The sequence below is a fragment of the Hypanus sabinus genome, chromosome 1 (genome assembly GCF_030144855.1).
Source record: "Hypanus sabinus isolate sHypSab1 chromosome 1, sHypSab1.hap1, whole genome shotgun sequence".
Classification (NCBI taxonomy): Eukaryota; Metazoa; Chordata; class Chondrichthyes; order Myliobatiformes; family Dasyatidae; genus Hypanus; species Hypanus sabinus.
The window spans coordinates 19,793,784-19,816,052 of NC_082706.1; the positions used below are offsets into that span (position 1 = coordinate 19,793,784).

The following is a 22,269-nucleotide window of genomic DNA, read 5'->3' on the forward strand; positions in this document are numbered from 1 at the left end:
AAGGCCAAGTTCACTCAACCTGTTCTCATAACGTATGCCCTCCAATCCAGCCAACATTATAAATGTCTTCTGCACTCTCTCTATAGTATCCACATCCTTCCTGTAGTGAGGCGACCAGATCTGAACACAGTACTCCAAGTGAGGTCTGACCAAGGTCTTTTATAGCTGTAACATTAACTCACGGCTCTTGAACTCAGTTGATGAATGCTAACATACCGTCAACCTGCGCAGCAGCTTTGAGTGTCCTATGGATATGGACCCCAAAATCTCTCTGATCCTCCACACTGCCAAGAGTTTTACCATTAATACTACTACATTCTGTCATGAAATTTGACCTATGAAAATGAACCACTTCACACTTATCTGGGTTGAATTTCATCTGCCACTTCTCAGCCCAGTTTTGCATTCTATCAATGTCCCATTGATAGAACACTCTGACAACCCTCTAGACTATCCACAACACCCCATCTTTTGTGTCATCAGCAAACTTACTAATCCCACCTTCTACTTTTTCATCCAGGCCATTTAGAAAACTCACAAAGAGGATGGGTCCCAGAACAGTTCCCTGCAGAACACCGCAGGTCACCGACCTCCATGCAGAATACAAACCGCCTACAACCACCCTTTGCCTTCTGTGGACAAGCCAATTTTGGATCCACAAAGCAAGGAGTCCTTGGATCCCATACCTCCTCACTTTCTGAATGAGCCTTGCATGGTCTAGCTCTGCTGTTTGTAGGAAAGAACACATATACATCAATCAGATTTCTGAATCTAATGATATTACTTATGGAAGCTTGTCTGTAAATATGCGTATTTGTGAGTCAGGCGTTCATAAGCTGGGAATGGCCTACTGTATACCCAGGGTTGTTAATGATGCAAGACTAAGTGGGAGTCTGAAACACAAAGAAGACACGGAATACATAAATGGGCTAAGATGGCAGTTGGAACACAATGTGGAGAAGTGTGACGTTATTTTTTGCTAGAAAAATTGAGACATTTTCTCTAAATACGTGAGGAAATATTGTTGTACAGAGGGCTCTGTGTGTGTTGGTTCATGCCCGACATAAAACAAACAGCAAACAATTGAAAGGCAAGAACTTCGGCCATTATGCCAAGGGAAATGGAGAACAAATGTAAGGAACTCTTGGTCAGGTTTTTCAGGTGCTCGATGAGACCACACTTGGAGAACTGCATGTGGTCTTCATCCCAAGGCTAAAGAAACATACTTCGACCAACTGTAGGTGTTTGAACAACACCAATCTATTAAGTTGACTGAAAAAGGAAAAACTTCTCTTGCCTTTCTCTATAGATACCGACTGATCTGCTAGGCGTTTCCTACATTCTCTCTGTTTTTTGTGGCACTTATTTAACTATTTAATATACATCTATAAGCTTACTGTAATTCACATTTTTTCTACATTTATCCTATATTGTATTATACTGCTGCCGCAAAGTTAACAAATCTTCTGACACGTCAATTATGTCAAACCTGATTCTGAATTCAGACCTCAACTCTAATCTATGTCTTCACAACTTTCTGTTTTCCCTCTCTCAAACTGCCCTCAGTAATCCATTAACCAGATTGTTCCACAAATATCATTTAGAATAGGTCACCTTTCCTAAAAGGTATGAGTTAACTGGGTGAATTTTTAATGGCAATTATACAGCAGGCTTTCAACTGCACCAAGCTCATTACCATAAAAATTCATTTTTAAAAAATATAAATCTTATATTTACTGATCCCTTATGTACCCGTCATTGTTTGCCTGGTTATGTATTGAGCATTTTATATCCAGCCAGATATGTATTAACACTTTTTGCTGTGACCTTAATATAATTACCTGGGAAGGGTGCCAGAAAGAGACAGAGTATGTAGCTTGGTGGAATTATGGAAAGCGTGTTTATTGCCTCGCTCACTTTAGACAAACAAGCCATCTCATCATTCCACAATTTTCCCTTGTGTAAGTGGCTAGCTCAGAGGTGCAGGGGCAAAAAATATCCTTGGCGTATTGGATGAGGAATTTCAATGAGTTAGAACACAAAGGTATTTTTGCCGACAATAGCTAAGGCTGAAGAATCAGCTGTTTGATGAAAAAAACCTTGAAATCAGCATTAAGATAAATGGTGTGGAAGTATTTCAATAAAGTTAATAAGAAACTAAGTAGAGTGCCAGCATCAATTTAACTTAACTGGGAACGTTCTCATCTCTAAATCAAATAATTGAAAGTTCCAATCCTGTCCCAGAGCTCAATAACACAAGCTGACTGTGGTATAATACTGAGCGAGCCTGGAATAAGCTTTCTTTCTGAATTGACTTCTATTTTCATAAGTGGGTATCAAAACACATAGATACTGTATGTTATTGCAATGCATATTTTACTGCAAAGACAGACAACCAACGTGCAAAAGACAAATCATGCAAATAATAAATAAATAAATAAACAAATAACCATGTTCTCAGTATTATTTATTCATTTTATTTATTATTTTCATGATCTGTCTTCTTTTGCATGTTGGCTGTCTGTCAGACTTTGCTATTTATAGTTTTTCATAAATTCTATTGCATTTCATTATTTTCCTGGAGTTGCCTGCAAGGAAATGAATCTCAATGTAGTATATGGTGACACACACGCACATTGAAAATAAATTTACTTTGAACTTTATACGTACAGTACAACAGAGTATGATTTTTTTTTAAAATGGCGCCATGCCAGCAAGGCTAAAACAACATAACAAAAATTTAGCACCGCCGTATCCGGTGGAGTAGTGGCATCCACACCGGACTTCGAGGCGAGTGGTCCCGGGTTCGAATCCCACCGGCTCCTTGCACGCTTTCCATCCGTGCTGGGTTGAGCATCGAGTTAGCAACTCGGCCTCGTAAAACACAGACGACTGCTAAAGAAACGGTAAGGTTGTTGTAAGGCGCAGAGAGGGACATCAATATCCGGAGAGTGGTTGGATTGTGAGCTTCAGCATTGAGGTTTAGAATATGTTGAACATGAAGATTGAACTCAAGGGGAAAGAAGGAATACTTTGAGCCTAAAAGAATGGACGTTTCAGTATCAGGATTGGTGCTGAATAGCTTACATGGTGTTGTACTTTACTGACGTTCTACTCTAATAACAACATTAGATGTAATAGTCAAATGAATTTCAAAGGTCCAGGAGATAGCAGACATTCCAAAAAATTGTTTGTACTCCCTAATATTCCTTCCTCCTTACCTCATCACTACTGATGGGAAAAGCTAATAATATTATAGACAATGATTACAGTGCCTTGAAATGAAGCATTTTGAACAGCCTGAGAGATGTGGTCAGGCGCTTTATAACTATAAACATATTTCTCTTTCATCAAATAACATTCTCAGCAGGTGGAACCAAAACCCAGCTTTTATTGATTTTAAAAATGAAATAATCTAGGAAAGATGGTGGCAGCCTCACCCCCTGCTGGTGCCTGACACCTAAAGCTAAATATCAGTGCTGCACTGCTTGCGAATGTTACCAGGCGCTGTTAATTCAGTTAAGTAATCCTGCTGTGCTTGTGAAGATCAAATAAAAATAACCACTCCAATTGGGGGCAGGAGACTGCAGATTGTGTAGCTGTTGCCACCAGCTCCAGTGGCCTGGGTTTAATCCTGACCTCTAGTGCTCTTATACATCGTTAGGAATGGGATATCTTTCAGGAATTATGGGATAGAGGTCGAGGCGAGTTGGCACTGGGAAGCAGCCTTCAGAAAATAAAAGGCAACGCACAAACAAAATGCTGGAGGAACACAGCAGGCCAGGCAGCATCTATGGAAAGGAATAACCAGTCGATGTTTCATGCTGAGAGAAATCTGCTTACAGTCTAAATCAATAGATACACAAATTTCAAGGATCAGGAACCAACATTATGTGCTGAATTATAGGAAAGATGTCAACAAAATAGAGAGGGTACAGAGAAGATTTACTAGAATGTTACCTGGGTTTCAGCACCTAAGTTACAGGGAAAGGTTGAACAAGTTAGGTCTTTATTCTTTGGAGTGTAGAGGGGGGACTTGATGGAGGTATTTAAAATTATGAGGGGGATAGATAGAGTTGACGTGGATAGGCTTTTCCATTGAGATTAGGGGGGATTCAAACAAGAGGACATGAGTTGAGAGTTAGGGGGCAAAAGTTTAAGGGTAACATGAGGGGGAATCTCTTTACTCAGAGACTGGTAGCTGTGTGGAACGAGCTTCCAGTAGAAGTGGTAGAGGCAGGTTTGGTATTGTCATTTAAAGTAAAATCAGATAGATATATGGACAAGAAAGGAATGGAGGGTTATGGGCTGAGTGTGGGCCAGTGGGACTAGGTGAGAGTAAGCGTTCGGCATAGTCTAGAAGGGCCGAGATGGCTTGTTTCTGTGCTGTAATATATATAAATGTATATAACCATATAACATTAGGAATTTGTTGTGGTGCGTTGGTCAGGGTGCAACATGCAACAACAAAACAACAACATTCAACAATTATAAAGAATAAAATATAAAATATAAAGTTATAACTTAAAGTATGTACCGTATATGGAATAAAATTAAAGAATTGAAACTAACCATGGGGTTCAGAACATTCTTATTCCATATCGATGTAACTATACTGCGAAAGATAATACATTAATTTTTATGTTAATTGGCCCTCACTGACACTGCCAAGATGAAATCATGTAAGAATACTTAGTTAACAAACATAGGAAAATCTGCAAATGCTGGAAATCCAGAGTAACACTGACAAAATGCTGGAAGAACTCAGCAGGTCAGGCAGCATCAGTGGAAAAGAGAAAACAGCCGACGCTTCAGGTCGAGACCCTTTAACAGGATGCACGGTTAAAGACGTATACCTGCCACTCAACACATCATTCAAGATATCTGTGCTTTGCCCGTTTATACTCTGGGTGCTTGTATATGCAGAGAGCCATCCCTCAACACAGCAATAAAAGGAATATATTTGTGCTCAGAACTCATCAGAACATCCACCAGTATCAAAACTGCCATGTCAGTTGAGAAGTAAGTGTGTAATTCTACAAAGTTGTCTACACCCAAAATATTGACATGGGTAAATAAGAACTATTGAAATGGTACTTAATCAGTCATTATTATCTTAGTGTTTAAAAAGTGTAGAACCTCACCCTACTGCAGGATTTCTCAAAAGAAACAAGTTCTGCAGAATGCCTGTTGTACTGAATGAAGATACTCTATTTACAGCAGCTTCAGTCTTCCTGTGGCTCATTCCCAGTCAATTTTGTGTGGAGTTCTCATGATCTCCCTGTGTCCACACGGGCGTCCTCCAGTGGTCCAGCTTCCTCTCATCGTCCCAAGGATTTGTGGGTTTGGGAGACGAACGGGCTGCTGTAGTATTTCCCTAGTGTGTAGGTGAGTGGTTGGATTTGTGGGAGTTAATGGGCATGTGGGACAAACGGGGAAAATTATAAACACAAGAGACTCTACGGATGCAGGAAATCCAGACTAACACACACAAAATGCTGGAGCATCTTAGCAGATCAGGCAAATTCTATGAGAGGAATTTAAAGCCAAAGTTTTGGGCCAAGATCTTTGATCAAAGGGAAAATTAGTAGGGGAATGGAATTCCTCTGTGAGTCGGTGTAGGCTCAATGGTTTGCTCTCATTCTGTGTTGTAAGGAGATATGGATTGCAACTTACCTCCTAGTAAAATGCCTTTCAGCAACGGAGAGCACTGAATAATCAAAGTGACCTTCTAAATATATTGCTACAAAGAATGATTATAACCACGCTAAATTTTTGAAATTATAATTGCTTGTGATAAATCAAAGGCTGACTCTTACCTTGGCAGTGGGAACTCCCTCAGGAGGACGACAGTGCAGAATAATCTTCCCTTCCAAAGGTACTTCTTTTGCCTGTGGATCTTGCTCAAAATTCTTCCTCAGATCTGTGGGGGTGGGATGGAGGAGGGGGAGGAAAGCAATCAGATTAATTTATTTCTTTAAACTCAATTGACTTGACTTGCTAGCTGACATTGAGTAGGCCAAAAGGATAGGAGAGGACCATTCAGCTCCTTGAGTCTGTTGCACCATTCAACTGTCAGGACTGTTCAATGCTGAAATGTGATCAGACTCCACAGACCCATCTTCCAGTAGTTAAATTAAGATTCATAAGTATAATTCCTTTAATCCTATGCAGTGTGCTGTCCGTTATTTTGTGGCACCAATTTGTAACAGGGTAGCAAATTACACAGCATCCACACAAACTGGGGATTGCAGCAAGAGAGTGCCTCAGTCTCACTAGTTTGGTGGGGCCAGAGTGATGCACCATCAATAACTCACTCTGAGACGTAAAGGCGAGATATCGGCTTTTATTGACTGGAAGAAGGAACAAGTAGTGAGTGACCACCATACTACATCCTGGAGACTGAGAGGCCGGGCTCAGGCCTTGATCGCCTTTATACAGGGGTCTGTGGGAGGAGCCACAGGAGCAGGGGGCGTGTCCAGACAGGCACACGTAGTTCACCACACAGAGGTTGTCCTCCCTAGACTTACGTGGCCAAGGTGTTACAAGAATATTTTCTTGCTTACATCCCAAAAACTGCAGGTAAAAGTGATGCATCAGCAATTGGTCGATAGTTTTAAATCTTGGAGATTAAGTTGACAGCAATTAATGTGCCGCTGTTACTTTCTCCAACATTTTCCTTCTCCTAACCTTGGGCCAATCCCCCTTCTCATTCAGAAGACCAGCAGCAACAACCTGGCTAGATGTGGCTGGCTCAGCAAGATATCTGTGGTAGTGGCGATTCAACCATCCTCAATCTGACACTTGGAGGCCATCTGGGCAGGACGAGAAGAAAGCTCAGATTGCCCGCTCACCTGAGGCTAAATTGGGAGCTCTGCTACACGCAAGACAGAGTACAGAATGTGGCGTTGGCCGACATGTTGAATAACTCTGCAGTATCGGGGTCACCAATGTAGGTTTTTGTAAATTATACATGTAGGGGCATTTTATGCTTAAGGGAAACCGTAACAACTCCCTTATAGTCAACCAAACGCAGAACATACAGCTTGGTAAAAATACTTCACGTCATTATGTCATCAGGTCAGACCAGCCTTTTAAAGTTAACTCTAACTAAGTGTTGAGTTGTGAATTATGCATACGTCTCCACCAATTACATTACCCTACAGCTGTGAGATATTGTAACTTAGAAATAATAATGTTACGAGAAGGTCCTCCACCAGAAGGACTCAGGTCTTCTCTGGTATTCACTACGACTAAGGCAGACTAGAATTACAGAAACAGAATTATACCACACAGAAACAGGTCCTTTGACCCACCACATTCATGCTGAGTTCTCTGCCTATCTCTACTAATCTTGTTTGTCTTTCCTTGCTATTTATAGCTGTTCATAAATTATATTGTTTTTTTTTATTTTCCTCTAAAGACCCAGCAGAAAATCAGTCTCAAGGTAGTATACAGTAAAATATGCATACTTCGATAATAAATTAATTTTGAACTTTAGCCCGTGCATAATGAAAGGTTTGATAATGAAATTTGTATAATTAAATGCTTGATGAGAGGGAAGCTTGCCACAGATTCTGTATTCACCTGTTGGGTGCAATGACTTGGTCCCTCCAGCAGTCTGTGTCAATGGATTCACCACCATCTAGTTAAAGAAACTCCTCCCCATCTCTGTTCTGAAGGAAAATCATTCTATTTTGAGGTTGTGCCCTCTGGTCCCAGACTCTCCCATTATCCTCTTCATGTCCACTCTATCTAGGCCTTTCAATTTTGGCCATCGTGCACCTAGTTTTGACCACCATTTTTGGCAACTATCGCAACCAGGCACAAAAGCCTGAAAACCAATGTCACAACTTCTATTGTGAGAAAGGTAAACCTCGCCCGACACGTTGATCTTGCGGAAGAGGCTCAGACTGTGGTTTTGCAAGGCCAAGCTTGCAATGTGCTAGGGAATCTACAAGGCATTGCAGTGTCCAGCAATCTCTTGTCCTACAAGGCACAAGGGGGACTGAGGTCCATCCCTGAGATGCAGCAGTGGGTCCAGGGAATCTTAGCCCATCCCAGGAAAACAAAGTTTATCCCCTCACACTGGCATCCAGAACAATTCACCCACAACTGGGTATGCACAGTGTGACCCTAAGACTATAACACACAGGGGCAGAATTAGGCTGTTCGGCCCTTAGAGTCTGCTCTGCTGTTCAATCATGGCTAATTTATTTTCCCTTTTAACCCCATTCTGCTGCCTTCCCCCATAACCTTTTGACACTCTACTAAAGTAGAACCTATCAATCTCCACTTTAGATGTACGCAGTGACTTGCCCCCACCCCAGCTGTCTGTGGCAATGGATTCCACAGATTCACCACTATCTAGCTAAAGAAATTCCTCCTCACCTCTGTTCAAAAGGGGCATTGTTCTATTCTGAGGCTGTGCCCTCTAGTCTTCGACTCTCCCACTATCCTCTTCATATCCATTCTGTCTAGGCCTCTCAAAATTTAGTAGGTTTCAATGAAATTCCGCATCCCCCCCTTCTAAACTCAGGAGAGTACAGGCCCAGAGCCATCAAATGCTCCTCATACGTTAACCCTTTCAATCCCTGGATAATTCTTGTCATCCTCTGGACCGTCCAATGCCAGTGCATCTTTTCTTAGAAATGGGGCCTAAAATTGCTCAAAGTTCTTCGTACGTGGCCTGAAAATACAAAGCTTCAACATTGCATCCTTGCTTTTATATTCTATTTTTATGTTCAATATCCTCTTGAAGTGAATGCTAAAGTTGTATTTGTCTTCCTTACTATACCATATTGGACATGTAGTAATATTCACATGTCAGGCGGGATAATTGGACTGAGTATGTGTGCAGCTACCCAGCTCAAGCTTGTAAAGTCTGATTTTAATGAATTGTTTGAATCTGCTTTCTCCTTCTCAAGCATCATCACTCAGATTACATTCCCTGGAACCCTTCTATCACACAAAGAATACCTCAGGATAATGGAGGAGGCAAGAGGGGTGAATGATCAAACCTTTGACATGATCATCCTAGGAATCAAATTTGCGAACTTTGGTTGCGTTGCTTCCAACAGTCAGTGTGTATTTCCCCAGTTACCGAGATCAACAGCGCGCACAGCCCCAGGTCTTTGCATATTTATAACTGCGTGGGAGGGAGCACAGAGGAGCTTCACCTGAATGGTGCCTGGATTGGAGGAATTCACATATGGGGCAGAGATTGGATAGGGTGGACTTGCTTTCCTGGGATTGAAGGAGGCCAAGGGGTAACCTTATGGAGATGTACACTCAGTGGCCACTTTATTAGGTACACCTGCTCATTAATGCAAATATCTAATCAGCCAATCATGTGGCGGCAACACTGTGCATACATTCTTGCAGAAATGGTCAAGAGCTGTTGTTCAGAGCAAACATCACAATGCAGAAGAAGAAGTGTGGTTTAAGTGACACTGACCACGGAATGATCGCTGGTGCCAGACAGGGTGGTTTGAGTATGCTGATCTCCTGAGATTTTCATACGTAGCAGTCTTTAGAGGTTACAGAGAATGGTGCAACAAACAAAAATAAAATCCAGTGAGTGGCAGTTCAGTGGAAGAAAATGCCTTGTTAAGGAGAGAGATGTCCCGCTGGTTCAAGCTGCGGGGAAGCTGGCAGTAACTCAAATAACCACACATTACAACAGTAGTGTGCAGAAGGGCATCTCCAAATGCACAACACATTAGACCTTGAAGTGGATGGGCTCCAGCAGCAGAAGACCATGAACACACACTCAGTAGCCACTTTATTAGGCAGCACTCAGCATCACTATTAGTCCAGGAGGTACTTAATAAAGTGGCCATTGAGGGTATAAAATTATGAGAGTGTGGATGTTAAAAGATTTTTCTCATATTAAGCATATCAGAAACACAAGGGCATGGGTTTTAAGTGAGAGATATGTGATTTAAAGGGAATCTTACAGGTAAAGTATGTAACATGCTGACAGAGGAGATATAGAACAAATCAGAACAGCCCACATTGCTGTGCTTTCATTTTGACCTACTCTGAATTTAATCTAACCCTTCCGTCCTCCATGGCCCTCCATTTTTAATCCATTTGCATAAAAGTCTCTTAAAAGTCCTGAATGTATCAGCCTCTACCACCATCACTGGTAGCTTGTTCCCTTCACTCACACTCTGTGGAAAAAAAAATTACCTCTGACATCCCGCCTATACTTTCCTCCAATCGACTTAAAATTAGGCTCTCTCTATTAGCCATTTCTGCCCTGGGGAAAAGGCAATACTCCATCTTTACTTCCTATCATCTTATACATCTCTATCAAGACACTTAACATCGTCCTTTGCTCCAAACAGAAAAGCCCTAACTTGCTCAACCTTTCCTCACAAAGCATGCTCTCTAACTGGCAGGATCCTGGTAAATCTCCCTAAAGCTTCCACATCCTTTCCATAATGAGGCAACCAGAACTGAATGTAAAACATCGAGAACGGACTAAACTAGGCATTTAGACAACACTTAAATGGAAGAATAGAGACCAACTGTGGGCTAATGTGATTGGTGTAGGTGGGCCAAAAGGTCAGCATGGTCATGATTGGCCAAAGGGTCAGCATGGTCATGATTGGCCAAAAGGTCAGCATGGTCATGATTGGCCTAAGGGTCACCATGGTCATGATTGGGCAAAGGGCCAGCATGGTCATAATTGGCCAAAAGGTCAGCATGGTCATGATTGGCCAAAAGGTCAGCATGGTCATGATTGGCCAAAGGGTCAGCATGGTCATGATTGGCCAAAAGGTCACCATGGTCGTGTTTGGCCAAAAAGTCAGCATGGTCATGATTGGCCAAAAGGTCAGCATGGTCATGATTGGCCAAAGGGTCAGCATGGTCAGGATTGGCCAAAAGGTCAGCATGGTCAGGATTGGCCAAAGGGTCACTATGGTCATGATTGGGCAAAGGGTCAGCATGGTCATGATTGGCCAAAAGATCAGCATGGTCATGATTGGACAAATGGTCCAGTTCTCTGCTGTGTGGCTCTGTGACAGAAACCTGTAAAGTTACAGCAAGATTTCTTTACCTGTGTTCTTTTACTTCCTCACAGTAAGAGTCAGCACATTATTTGTCTTTGTGGCTGTTTGTAGTAAGCCTGTGCATCCACTCCCTCAGCTTCATTTATCAGAACATCCAGATCCGAACACTGGCCAACATTGCCACGCACAAGTTTACTTTTACTAATCTTCCTATGAAAACAAATCACCTTAATCTTTTCTCTAAATTATGTTCTACCTTGTCCAGTTATTTACTTTGGCTGCTCCAGGCTTCCTGTCTATGGACTCGCTGTCATTCTAAATGCTATTTGTTTACTTCTATTGTTTGCACAATTTGTTTTCTTCCCCTGTCTTGGCGCATTGGGTATTTGACAGTCTTTTTTTTTAATGGCTTCTTTGTATTTCTTTATTTTGTGGCTGCCTGTTGAGAGTAGAATCTCAAGGTTGTGTAAAAGATGCATATTGTACTTTGATAATAAATATACTTTGAACTTTCACCTATCTCAACACTTATATCCTCCCATAAGACATAGGAGCAGAATTAGGCTTTTCTGCCCTATTGAGTCTGCTCTGGATCATTTTCCCTCTCAACCCCATTCTCCTGCCTTCTCCCTGTGACCTTTGACACACTCGCTAATCAACACTCGATCAAGCTCCGCTTCAAGGACTTGGCCCTCACAGCCGTTCTTGTCAATGGATTCCACAAATTCACCATCCTTTGATTGTAGAACTTCCTCCTCACCTCTGTTCTAAAGGGATGTTCTTGTATTCTGAGGCTATGTCCTCTAGTCCTAGACTCCCCCATGATTGGAGACATCCTCTCTGCAGGCACTCAATCTAGCTGTTTCAATCAATAGGTTTCAGTGAGACCCTCATTCTTCTAAACTCCAGAGAGCACAAGTCCAGAGGCATCAAATGCTCCTCATACATTAACCCTTTCATTACAGGGATCATTCTCATGGACCCTCTCCAAAGTCAACACATCCTTTCTCAGATGAGGGGCCCAAAACTGCTGTGCACCACCTCAGCAGCAAGCATCTTCTACAAGACGAGCCTCAAGTGAATTTCTGAAGCTACTGTGTCACCATCTCCCATTTATTCTCCACCAAAATGAACAAAAGCACTTGGTATTACCACCACTTGCAGCTTCTCTTCCAAGTCAAATACCATCCTTCCTGTGAAATGTATTACCCTCTTCACTATTGCTTGGTCTAAATTCTGCAACTCCCTATCCTATAGCAAGGTGCGTGAACCTCCACTAGAAGGACAATGGTTCAAGAAGCCAACTTACCAACACCTTCTTAAGAGTCAAGATTATTTATTACATGTGCATTGAAACCTAGGTGAAATGTGTCAACACGAGGAAATCTGCAGATGCTGGAAATTCAAACAACACACACAAAATGCTGGTGGAAGACAACAGGCCAGGCAGCATCTATAGGGAGAAGCACTGTCGACGTTTCGGGCCGAGACCCTTCGTCAGAAGTGAACTGTGTCGACTGTGTTAAGAACCAACACGACCAATGGGGTGCTGGCGGCAACCTGCAAGTGCCCCCCTCACCCCCACCCCCCGACATTCTGGCAGCAACCTAGTGTGCTCCAAAAATGCTCGGCAGATCAACACAGAACACAAGTAACAGGACAGTAATTCCTCCTTCCACCCACAAAACATAGACAGTTCTTTAACTCTAGGACAGGCCTTGAGCCTCCGACAGGGGATATTTCACATTATCCTTAGTTCTCCATGGACCTCTGCCTGGAGGTAGAAAGTTATCATCATCTGAGTGTACACAGTCCGAAAGAACTGTGCAAATTATATTTTACAAATCCTGATTTGATTTCTACTTGATACACCTTAATGAGACATACATTCACTAGGCATTTTATTAGGGACAGGCCGTGTACAGCCATGGCTTTCTGCTGCTGTAGCCAACCTATCTCCCAGCTCAATGTGTTGTGTGTTCACAGATGCTCTTCTGCACACCAAGTTCGTAACGTGTGGTTGTTCAAGTTACTGTCTCCTTTCTGTCAGCTTTGTCCCCTGACCTCTCTCATTAATGAGGTGTTTTCACCCACAGAACTGCAGCTCACTGGATGTTATTTGTTTTTCGCACCTTCCTCTGTCAACTCTAGAGACTATTGAGTGTGACAAATCCCAGGAGATCAGCACTTTCTGAGATACTCAAACCACCCTGTCTGGCACCAGCAATCACTCCACGGTCAAAGTCACCTGGAGCACATTTCTTCCCCATTCTGATGTTTGCTCTGAACAACAACTCCTGACCATTTCTGTATGAAAGTTTGCAGTGAGTTGCTCCACATGATTGGCTGATTAAATATTTGAATTAACAAGCAGGCATAGAGGCATACCTAATGAAGTGGCCACTCATCCCTTTGCAGGAAGCATCCTACTCTCATTTCCACTGAGATTTGTATCATCAGCAAACCTGGATAAATTATGTTCAATCCTTTTATCTAAGTCATTAATATAAATTGTAAATAGCCGAGGCTCTGGCACTGATCCCTGCATAACCCCATTAGTAACTGACTGCCAACCTGAAAGCGATCCAATTATTCCACGCCTCTGTCTGCAGCCCTGAAAACCAAACCTCGCTTCATTCTAATTTATTACTCCCAAACTCTCAAGTCTTTATTTAGTGAAAGTTCTGATACAATCCGCTGCCTCCCCTCATCTACATTTATTCTCAAAATCTCTGTTGGAGTTGGGGATATTACTTACTTTTCTTTAAAAAAAATGTTTATAACTGCAATTGTTTTCATATTAAAGACCTTGCATATCTCACACATGAAGCAAGTCTGCTGATGCTGGGAATCCAGAGCAACACACACACAAAATGCTGGAGGAACTCACTGGGTCAGGCAGCATCTATGGAAGTGAAGAGATATTTGACGTTTTGGGCCATGACCCTTCTAGAGGACTGAAAAGGAAGGGGGGGGGGGCGAAATACCAGAATAAAAAGGTCGGGGGAGGGGAAGGAGGCTAGCTAGAAGATAATAGGTAAAGCCATGTGGGTGGGAAATGACAAGGCCTGGAGAATAAGAAATCTGACAGAAAATTAGAGTGTACCATAGGAGAAAGAAAAGGAGGAAAGGTCCCAGGGGGTAATAGGCAGGTCAGAAAAGATAAAAGGTTAGATTGGGGAATAAAGCAAAGGGATGGGGGTGAAATTTGTTCACTGGAAAGAGAAATCGATATTCATGCCATCATGATGGAGGCACCCAGTTGGAATATAAAGTGTAGATTTTTGACCCTGTAGGGAAACCTCATCTTGGCGCAAAAGGAGGCTAGGAAACGACATGCCAGAATGGGAATCAGAATTAAAATGTTTGGCCACAGGGAAGTCCCACTTGTGGCAGATAAAGCGGAGGTGCTCGACGAAGTTGACCCCCAATTATATCTCTGATGCTGCTCGAACAAGCTTTTCATTGTACTTGTACCTTGCTACAAACTTGATTTGCCTTAGCAATTCTACTGCTATATCTTATGGTCTTCGGCTGATTAGACCATAAAACATAGGAGCAAAATTAGCCCATTTGGCCCTTTGAGATTGCTCCACCATTCAATCATGGTTGAATAATTTTCTCTCTCAATCCTATCCTCCTGCCTTCTCCCCAAACATTTGACACCCTTACTAATCAAGAACCTATCATTCTCCACTTTAAATAAACCCAATGACTTGAGCAGCACAACCATCTGTGGTAATTCATTCTACAGATTCAGCACTCTTTGGCTAAAGAAATTCCTTCTAGTCTCTGTTCTAAAGAGTCTGTGCCCTCTGGTCCTAGACTTTCCCACTATTGGAAACATCCATTCCACTCTTCAAGGCTTTCAATATTCAGTAAGCTTCATATAGGATATATCAGAACAGCACAGTGTAGGTACTTCGGCCGATGATGTGTTACCTCAAGATCAATTTCATGCTTTGCTCCCACATGGTCCTCCATTTTTCTTTCATCCATGGGCCTACCTAAGAGTCTCCTAAATGTTCCTAATTTGTCTGCCTCTACCATCACCCCTGCATTGTTCTATGCACCTATCAATCTTTGTCATTCCCCCTGCATTTTCATCCAATCATCATCATCATCATCATCATTATGTGCCGTGTTGTAATATTTGGGCAATCATGGTCTTTCCATGACTATTTTTCTACACATGCGGTTTGCCATTCCCTTAGGCTGGACAGTGTCTTTACAAGATGTGTGACCCCTGCCATTATTAATACTCTTCAGAGTTTGCCTGGTGTCAGAGATCGCATAACCAGGACTTGTGTTATGCACCAGCTGCTCGTACGACCATCCACCACCTGCTCCTACGGTTTCATGTGACCCTGATCGAGGGACTAATGAGGTGCTACACCTTGCCCAAGGGTAACCTGCAGGCTAGTGGAGGGAAGGAGCACCTTACATCTCCTTTAGTAGAGATGTTTCTCCACATTGCCACCCAATTCCATCCATAACATTAAAATTATGCCCTCTCATGTTAGTCATTTCGACCCTGAGAAAAAGTTGCTGGCCCTCCACTCTCTCTATATCGCTTATCTATCAAGTCAACTCTCATTCTTCTTTGCTCTAAAGACCAAAGCCCTAGCTTGCTCAATGAGAACTTCCCTCATTCTTCAACACTCCAGTGAGGGTAGGCCCAAAGCCATCAAATAATCCTCATGCATTAGCTCTTTCATTCCCAGGATCATTCTTGTGAACTTCTCAGACCACCTCCAATGCTAGCACATCCTTTTTCAGATCTGCGACCCGATACTGCTCACCATACTCCAAATGTGGACTAACCAATGCCTTATAAAGCTTCAGCATTACATCTTGCTTTCATCTTTCTTGAGTGAACTTGGCCTTTTCTCCCTGGAGCTATGGAAGGTGAAAGGTGTCCTAATAGAGATGTATAAGATGATGAGGGGCATTGTCCGTGTGGATAGCAAGAGGCTTTATCCTAGGGCTGAAATGGCTAACATGAAGGGGCATGGTTTTAAGGTGCTTGGAAATAGTTACAGGGGGGTGTTGGAGGTTAGTTTTTTACATAGAGACTGGTAGAAAGACATAATAGGGTTTTTTAAGAGACTTTTAGGTAAGTACAAGGAGCTTAGATAAATAGAGAGTTATGCGGAAGGGAAGTTCTAGGCAGTTTCAAGAGTGGGTTACATGGTCAGCACAACATTGTGGGCCGAAGGGCCTGTAATGTGCTGTAGATTTCTATGTTCTATGTTTATAGTGTCGACCTCTTGAAATGAATGCTGATATTGCACTTGGCTTTCTCAAACTTGACCACAAAGCCATCAATTCCACCACTCGGATCATTAACTTATAATGTGAAAATTAGTGAACCTAACACTGACTTCTACGGAACACCACTCATTACTTACAGCCAACAAGGAAAGGCCCTCTTTATTCCCACTCTTTCTCTTTTGCCAATCAACCGATCTTCCTTCTGTGCCAGAATATTTCTTCTGATACCATGGAGTCCTATCTTGTTTAACAGCCTCACGTGTGGCACCTTGTCAAAGGCTTTCTGAAAATCCAAGTAAACTACATCCACTGCCTACCCTGCCTGTTACTTCCTCAGAGAAATCTATCAGATTGGTCAGGCAAGATTTTCCTTCAAGGAGTCCATGCTGACGTTGGCCTACTTTATCGTGTGCCTCCAAATAGCCCGAAGCCTCATCTTTGATCATGGACTCTCACTCCTTACCAATCATTGAAGTCAGGGTAACTGGCCTATAATGTTCTGTCTTTTTCCTCCTTCCCTTTTTAAAGATTGGAGTGGCATTTGTGATCTTCTACATCTCCGGAACCATTCCTGGATCTAGTGACTCCTGAAAGATCACAACTGATGCCTCCACAATCTCTTCAGCTAACACTTTCAGAACCCTGGGGCGTAGTCCATATGGTTAATCTTTATTCTCCTTATTGTTTCTTTAGTTGTCATTTGTCGGTTTTTAAAAGCTTCCCAATCTTCTAGATTTCCACTAATTTTTCCCATATTATATGCCAGCTCTTTTGCTTTGATATTGTCTTTGACTCCCCATGTCAGCTATGGTAGCCTCATCCTCCCTTCAGAATATTTCTCCTTCTTTGGGATTAATCTATCTTGAACCTTCCATATTGCTCCCATAAACACCAGCTGTTGCTGCTCTGCTGTCATCTCTGCTCGTGTCCACTTCTAATCAACTTTGGACAGCTCCTCCTTCATGCCTCTGTGCCTCTGTAGTTACTTGTGATACAGATACATCCAATTTTAACTTCTCCCTCTGAGACTGCAGGGTAAGTTTTACCATATCATGATCATTGCCTGTGGGTTAATTCACCTTAAACTCCCTAATGAAATCAGTTTCGCTACACAGATCCAGAATCCAGAAATTCCTTTTCCTCAATCTATGTTCCGTCTCCTTTCTATATCCACTCTCTGGAATATCCCAGTGGATAAAAACTTTTTCACTGAGTATTAGTTTTTCAATCAAATGTATATAAAGAAAATTATTTTTAAAAAATGAATTAGATTAGGTCATTATAGATTAAAAGATATTAAAGATTAGTTTTCAACACACATAAAATGCTGGAAGAACTCAGCAGGGCAGACAGCATCTATGGAAAAGAGCACAGTCAATTTTTCGGGCCATGACCCTTCATCAGGATCTTTCGTTAGTCCTGATGAAGGGTCTTGGTCAGAAACATCGACTGCCTGGCCTGCTGAGTTCCTCCAGCATTGTGTATGCGTTGCTTTGAATTTTCCGCAGCTGCAGATCTTCTTTTGTTTAAGATTAGCTTTGTTTGTCACATGAACATTGAAACGCACAGTGAAATGTGTCATTTTCATCTAATCAAATCAGTGAAGGACGTGTTGGGCAGGCCACAAGCATTGCAAAGCTTCCAGCGCTAATGCAGCATGTCCAAAACTCACCCAAACCGTACATCTTTGGATTGTAGGAGGAAATCAGAGCACTGGAGCGGAGAACATTCAAACTCTTTGCAGGCAGCGGCAAGAATTGAGCGGCGATCAGTGATGGCTAGCACTGTAAAGCAATGTGATAACCACCACGCACTGTGCCTCTGTTTATGGTTCAGAGAATTTTCTGGAGCTGGTTTAGACTCAAGGCAAACTGGAAAATCATGGCTGTGCACCCATTTCACTGGGGCGAGACTATCTGATCCAGGTGGTCTTAGAGCAATAAACCTCTCCAGTACCTAGCGTAAATTATGTATACCTGTCTGGACACACACCTCTGCTGACTGCTCCTGTGGCTCCTCCCACAGACCCCTGTATAAAAGTGATTGGGGCACTGCTCCTCCCTCAGTCTCCGAGATGTCGTACTCCCTTTTGCTGCTAATTAAAAGCCTATCGTTCACTTCCAGTCTCCGAGAGTTATTAATGGTGCATCAGTACCTTTCCTATATCAGTTCTGTAACTCCTTGCTGTTTTCAGAGCACATAAGCTTTGAAGTCCGACACTAAATATATTTACCATCTCAGGTTTCTTTAGTGTGCTCCAGTTCCCTCTCACTTTCCTAAGATGTACACATCAAGGCACACCATGTTGTAAGCTGTGGGCATTGTATGTTGGTGCTGGAAGCATGGAGACATTTGCCAGCCACCCCAAGTACGTTTGGACTGTGATATGGGCGTTGACACAAATGACACATTTCACCGTATGCACACATGCCAAACAAAAGGCAATCTTTACCTTTAATCTCTCCCGTTCTGCCTTCAAAGCACCCACGTTAACTTGTATCCCTTTAGATTCAGTTGAAAGAATTTCTTGCATGCTTTTGTTTTGTATTTTTTCCCTGCTTATTCTCAAATTCTGTTTCATCCTGGTTATCTCTTCTTTTGTCATGCTAAGCCAGTCACCTAGGCTCTTCCAGTCCTCAGGCCTACAACTCTTCTGGGAAATGTTATAAGCATCTACTCGGAATCTAATTCCATCCTTAATCTCTTTACTAACCTGCGGATGGTACTCTTTTCCCACAAAGACTTTGTTTTTCAATGGACTGCTGAGGATGTCTCAATCTTTCTTGAAATTGGTCTGGTACCTCAGCATCCCTGGTTTAGAACTTAGACAATTTTAATTTTAATTTACAAATAAACATCGAATCAGACCTAACCAGGTTTCATCCAGCAACTGTCCTCCACGGATTAATTTTATACCCATGATTTCAAACAGCTATGTAAAGGGAAGGAATCTCTTTATTATGCTAGGCCAGATACTGACAGAAATGTTCCACATTGTTGAGGGTGTTATTTATCTCTTGGAAGTGGTTCACTGTGAAACGCAAGTCATTACAAGATCCAGAAAGTGCAAAAGAAAAAGGTCCATGCATTATTTAGAGGCCAGAGCCAAGAGCTTCAGTATGTTTCTCTTGCAGGTTGTTCCTGCACTGTAATTCACACAGTGATCTGGCTAGGAATTATTCAGGGAAAATCTGTTTGATTGACTACCTACCCTACAGCAGCTGAAACCTGGAAGGAGGACATGACAGGATAGTTAATTCGTGTGTGTGTGTGTGTGTGTGTGTGTGAGATGCTGCACCGAAACTACCGTTGATTAGCAGTTCCTGCCTCCGAAAGTTCAAAGTTTAAAGTAAATTTATTATCAAAGCACACATACGTCACCATACAGTACCCTGAGATTTGTTTTCTTTTATATATGAAGAGACACAACAGAATCGATGATAAACTGCACACAAAGATGGGCAAACGGCCAATGTGCAAAAGACAACAAATTGTGCACGTATAATAAAAAGAAAATAATAAAACATAAATAAATAAATAAATATTGAGAACATGAGCTTTAGAATCCAAAAATGCATTCTGATGTTGTGGAATCTGTTCAATGTTGCTTACATGCTATCCGGACAGTTGCCTTTCTACTTTTTGTTGTCCCTAGCTCGCTCCAGGCCACGCAGAGGCACCAGTAATCTTCCGGGCCATGGAAATCCTCCACTTGCTGGCGTGAAATGTTGATCAGGACCTCCCGAACGTCCAGCCCTTTGAGGGAAGAAAAGAAGCACAGGGTTAATAGAGGTGAACTTGTGTTCCAGTTTCTTGGGAAATGCAATTTAGTTCTCGACGTGTTCAGCAAGGGCCGAGTGGGCAGTAAGAACAGAGGTGCTTTCAGCCCCCCTTTTGACCTGTTTCTATTATTGTTGAAGTGCCACGAGACATCAAAATGTTGCCATACAAAAGGGATCTGGGGGATCAAAAGTGTATGAAGGGGCAAGGGGTCGATGTGCCAGTACAGTAAGTAATGTTAAGAAGGGTAAGTGACTTTCATCACAAGGAGTTAGGCGCAAACACTTTCCAAAATTTTGATACTGATGCAAAACAGTACATTTTGTCAAGCACTTCACTCCATCCACCACAGAAGAAAAAAAACCAGGATTTGTGCCATGATGAGGCCACCTTCAGGTTGGAGCAGGAACACATTATATTCCATCTGGATAGCCCCCAACCCAATGGCATGAATGACTATTTCTCCTTCCAATATAAAACATTCACAACCCTTGCCCTCTTCTTCTATTCCCCACTTTGCCCTCCTACCTTTAATCACCTCCCTGTGTCGCCTCCCCCTTCACTTTCTCCTGTGGTCCACTCTCCTCTCCTCTCAGATTTCCTACTCTCCAGCCATTTACTTTTCCTGCCCACCTGGCTTCACCTATCACCTTCTGGTTATCCTCCTTCCCCCACCACCCACCCCCAGCTTTTTATTCTGGTGCTTTCCCCCTTTCCCTTTCAGCCCTGAAGACATTTCTCAGCCTGAAATGTCGACTGTTTAATTATTTACATAGATGCTAGGTACGGACTAGAAGGGCCGAGATGGCCTATTTCCCTGCTGTAATGGTTATATGCTGCCTGGCCTGCTGTGTTGAATGACAGGGCAAAATCAGTTGGTCAGATGACCTAATTCTGCTCCTGTATCTCCTAGTCTTATGGTCTAGGATGTTTCTCCCCAGTGGTGGTATCTAGAATTTGGGGCAGAGTTTCAGAATGTGGGGTAGCCACTAAAGATGGAAATAAGAGGAAATTCTTTTTTCAAAGATTCATCTTTCTGCGGAATACTCCCCAAAACTCCACAGTTCCTTGCATTCATGGCCATACTAAACCATTATGCATGCGGATAGAATGCTTTCTATGGTGCATTGTTAGTAATTGGTGAGCGTCAAAGGGGAGCACACCAAATTTCTTTATCCTCCTGAGGAAGTAGAGGTGTGTCCCATAGGCGGAGTCATTGAATTGATACCGTGGTAATTGATTTGCGTTTAACTTCCACAGGAAGGTGGAGAGGGAGACCCACTCAACTTGGTATTGTTAAAGGATGCTTGTTCTGGGAGTGAGCATCTTTGCACTGAATTCCCCCTTGTTTTAGCGATGAGAGAGTGCGAAAGCACTTTGGTGAAATTCAGGACATGGAAATTATCGCACATCATTCCGGGTGCACAGAAACACCAGACGGTGAAGCCAAAGATCCAATCCTGACCCTACGTGCTGTCTGTGTGGAACTTACACATGTTCCTCATAATGGCATGGATTTCCTCCCATTGCTCCAGTTTCCACCCAAGTCCCAAAGACATGGAAGTTGGAGCAGATTAGTGTCATTTGTCATTCATACATTGAAAGATGTCATTTGCGTTAACAACCTCTACAGTCCGAGGATATGCTGGAGGATATGCAAGTGTCAACATGCTGCTGGTGGCAACACACTCACGACTTACTAACCCGTAGTAATCCCTACATCTTTGGAGTGTGGGAGGAAACCGCAAGACTCATTTAAAGCCCTTGCGGTCATGGAGGGAACGAGTAGATTTCTTGGCTACAGTGAATTACCCCCCTGCCCCTGTGGTAGAATCTGGGGAGGTTCAAGTTGATGAAAACATGAGGAGATTAAAAAGTTGGAATTTCCCCCCTCATCCTTTGCCTGCAATCATGCCTGCCTTCCCCTCACCACCACCTTCTCATTCTGTGGCTTCTTCTCCCTTCCTTTCCAGTCCTGGTGAAGCTTCTCGGCCCAAAACACCAACTGTTTTGTACATCTCCATAGATGCTGCCCGACCTGCTGAGTTCCTCCAGGATTTAATGTGTGTAGGTTGCTGTGGACGCGATGGCCTGCTTCTCTACTCTATGTCTCTATAACTCTAGGTCACATGTAAGCCTGACAACACAGATAAAAACAGCAGTGTTTGTGGGTTTTGGATCTAGAGAGATAATG

At 42.6% G+C, this 22,269-nt stretch overlaps 1 protein-coding gene across 4 annotated transcripts in view; it reads right to left on the bottom strand.

Moving 5' to 3' along the window:
• LOC132391741 (netrin receptor UNC5D-like) overlaps positions 1–22,269 on the bottom strand; it is a 775,452-nt gene that overhangs the window by 266,341 nt on the left and 486,842 nt on the right. For all 4 annotated transcript variants that reach the window (XM_059965319.1, XM_059965334.1, XM_059965310.1 and 1 more), the window contains 2 exons: positions 19,908–20,051; positions 5,820–5,923 (listed from right to left, as the gene is read on the bottom strand). In XM_059965319.1, coding sequence (XP_059821302.1) covers positions 5,820–5,923; positions 19,908–20,051 — 248 coding nt within the window. The remainder of the gene's footprint in view (positions 1–5,819; positions 5,924–19,907; positions 20,052–22,269) is intronic.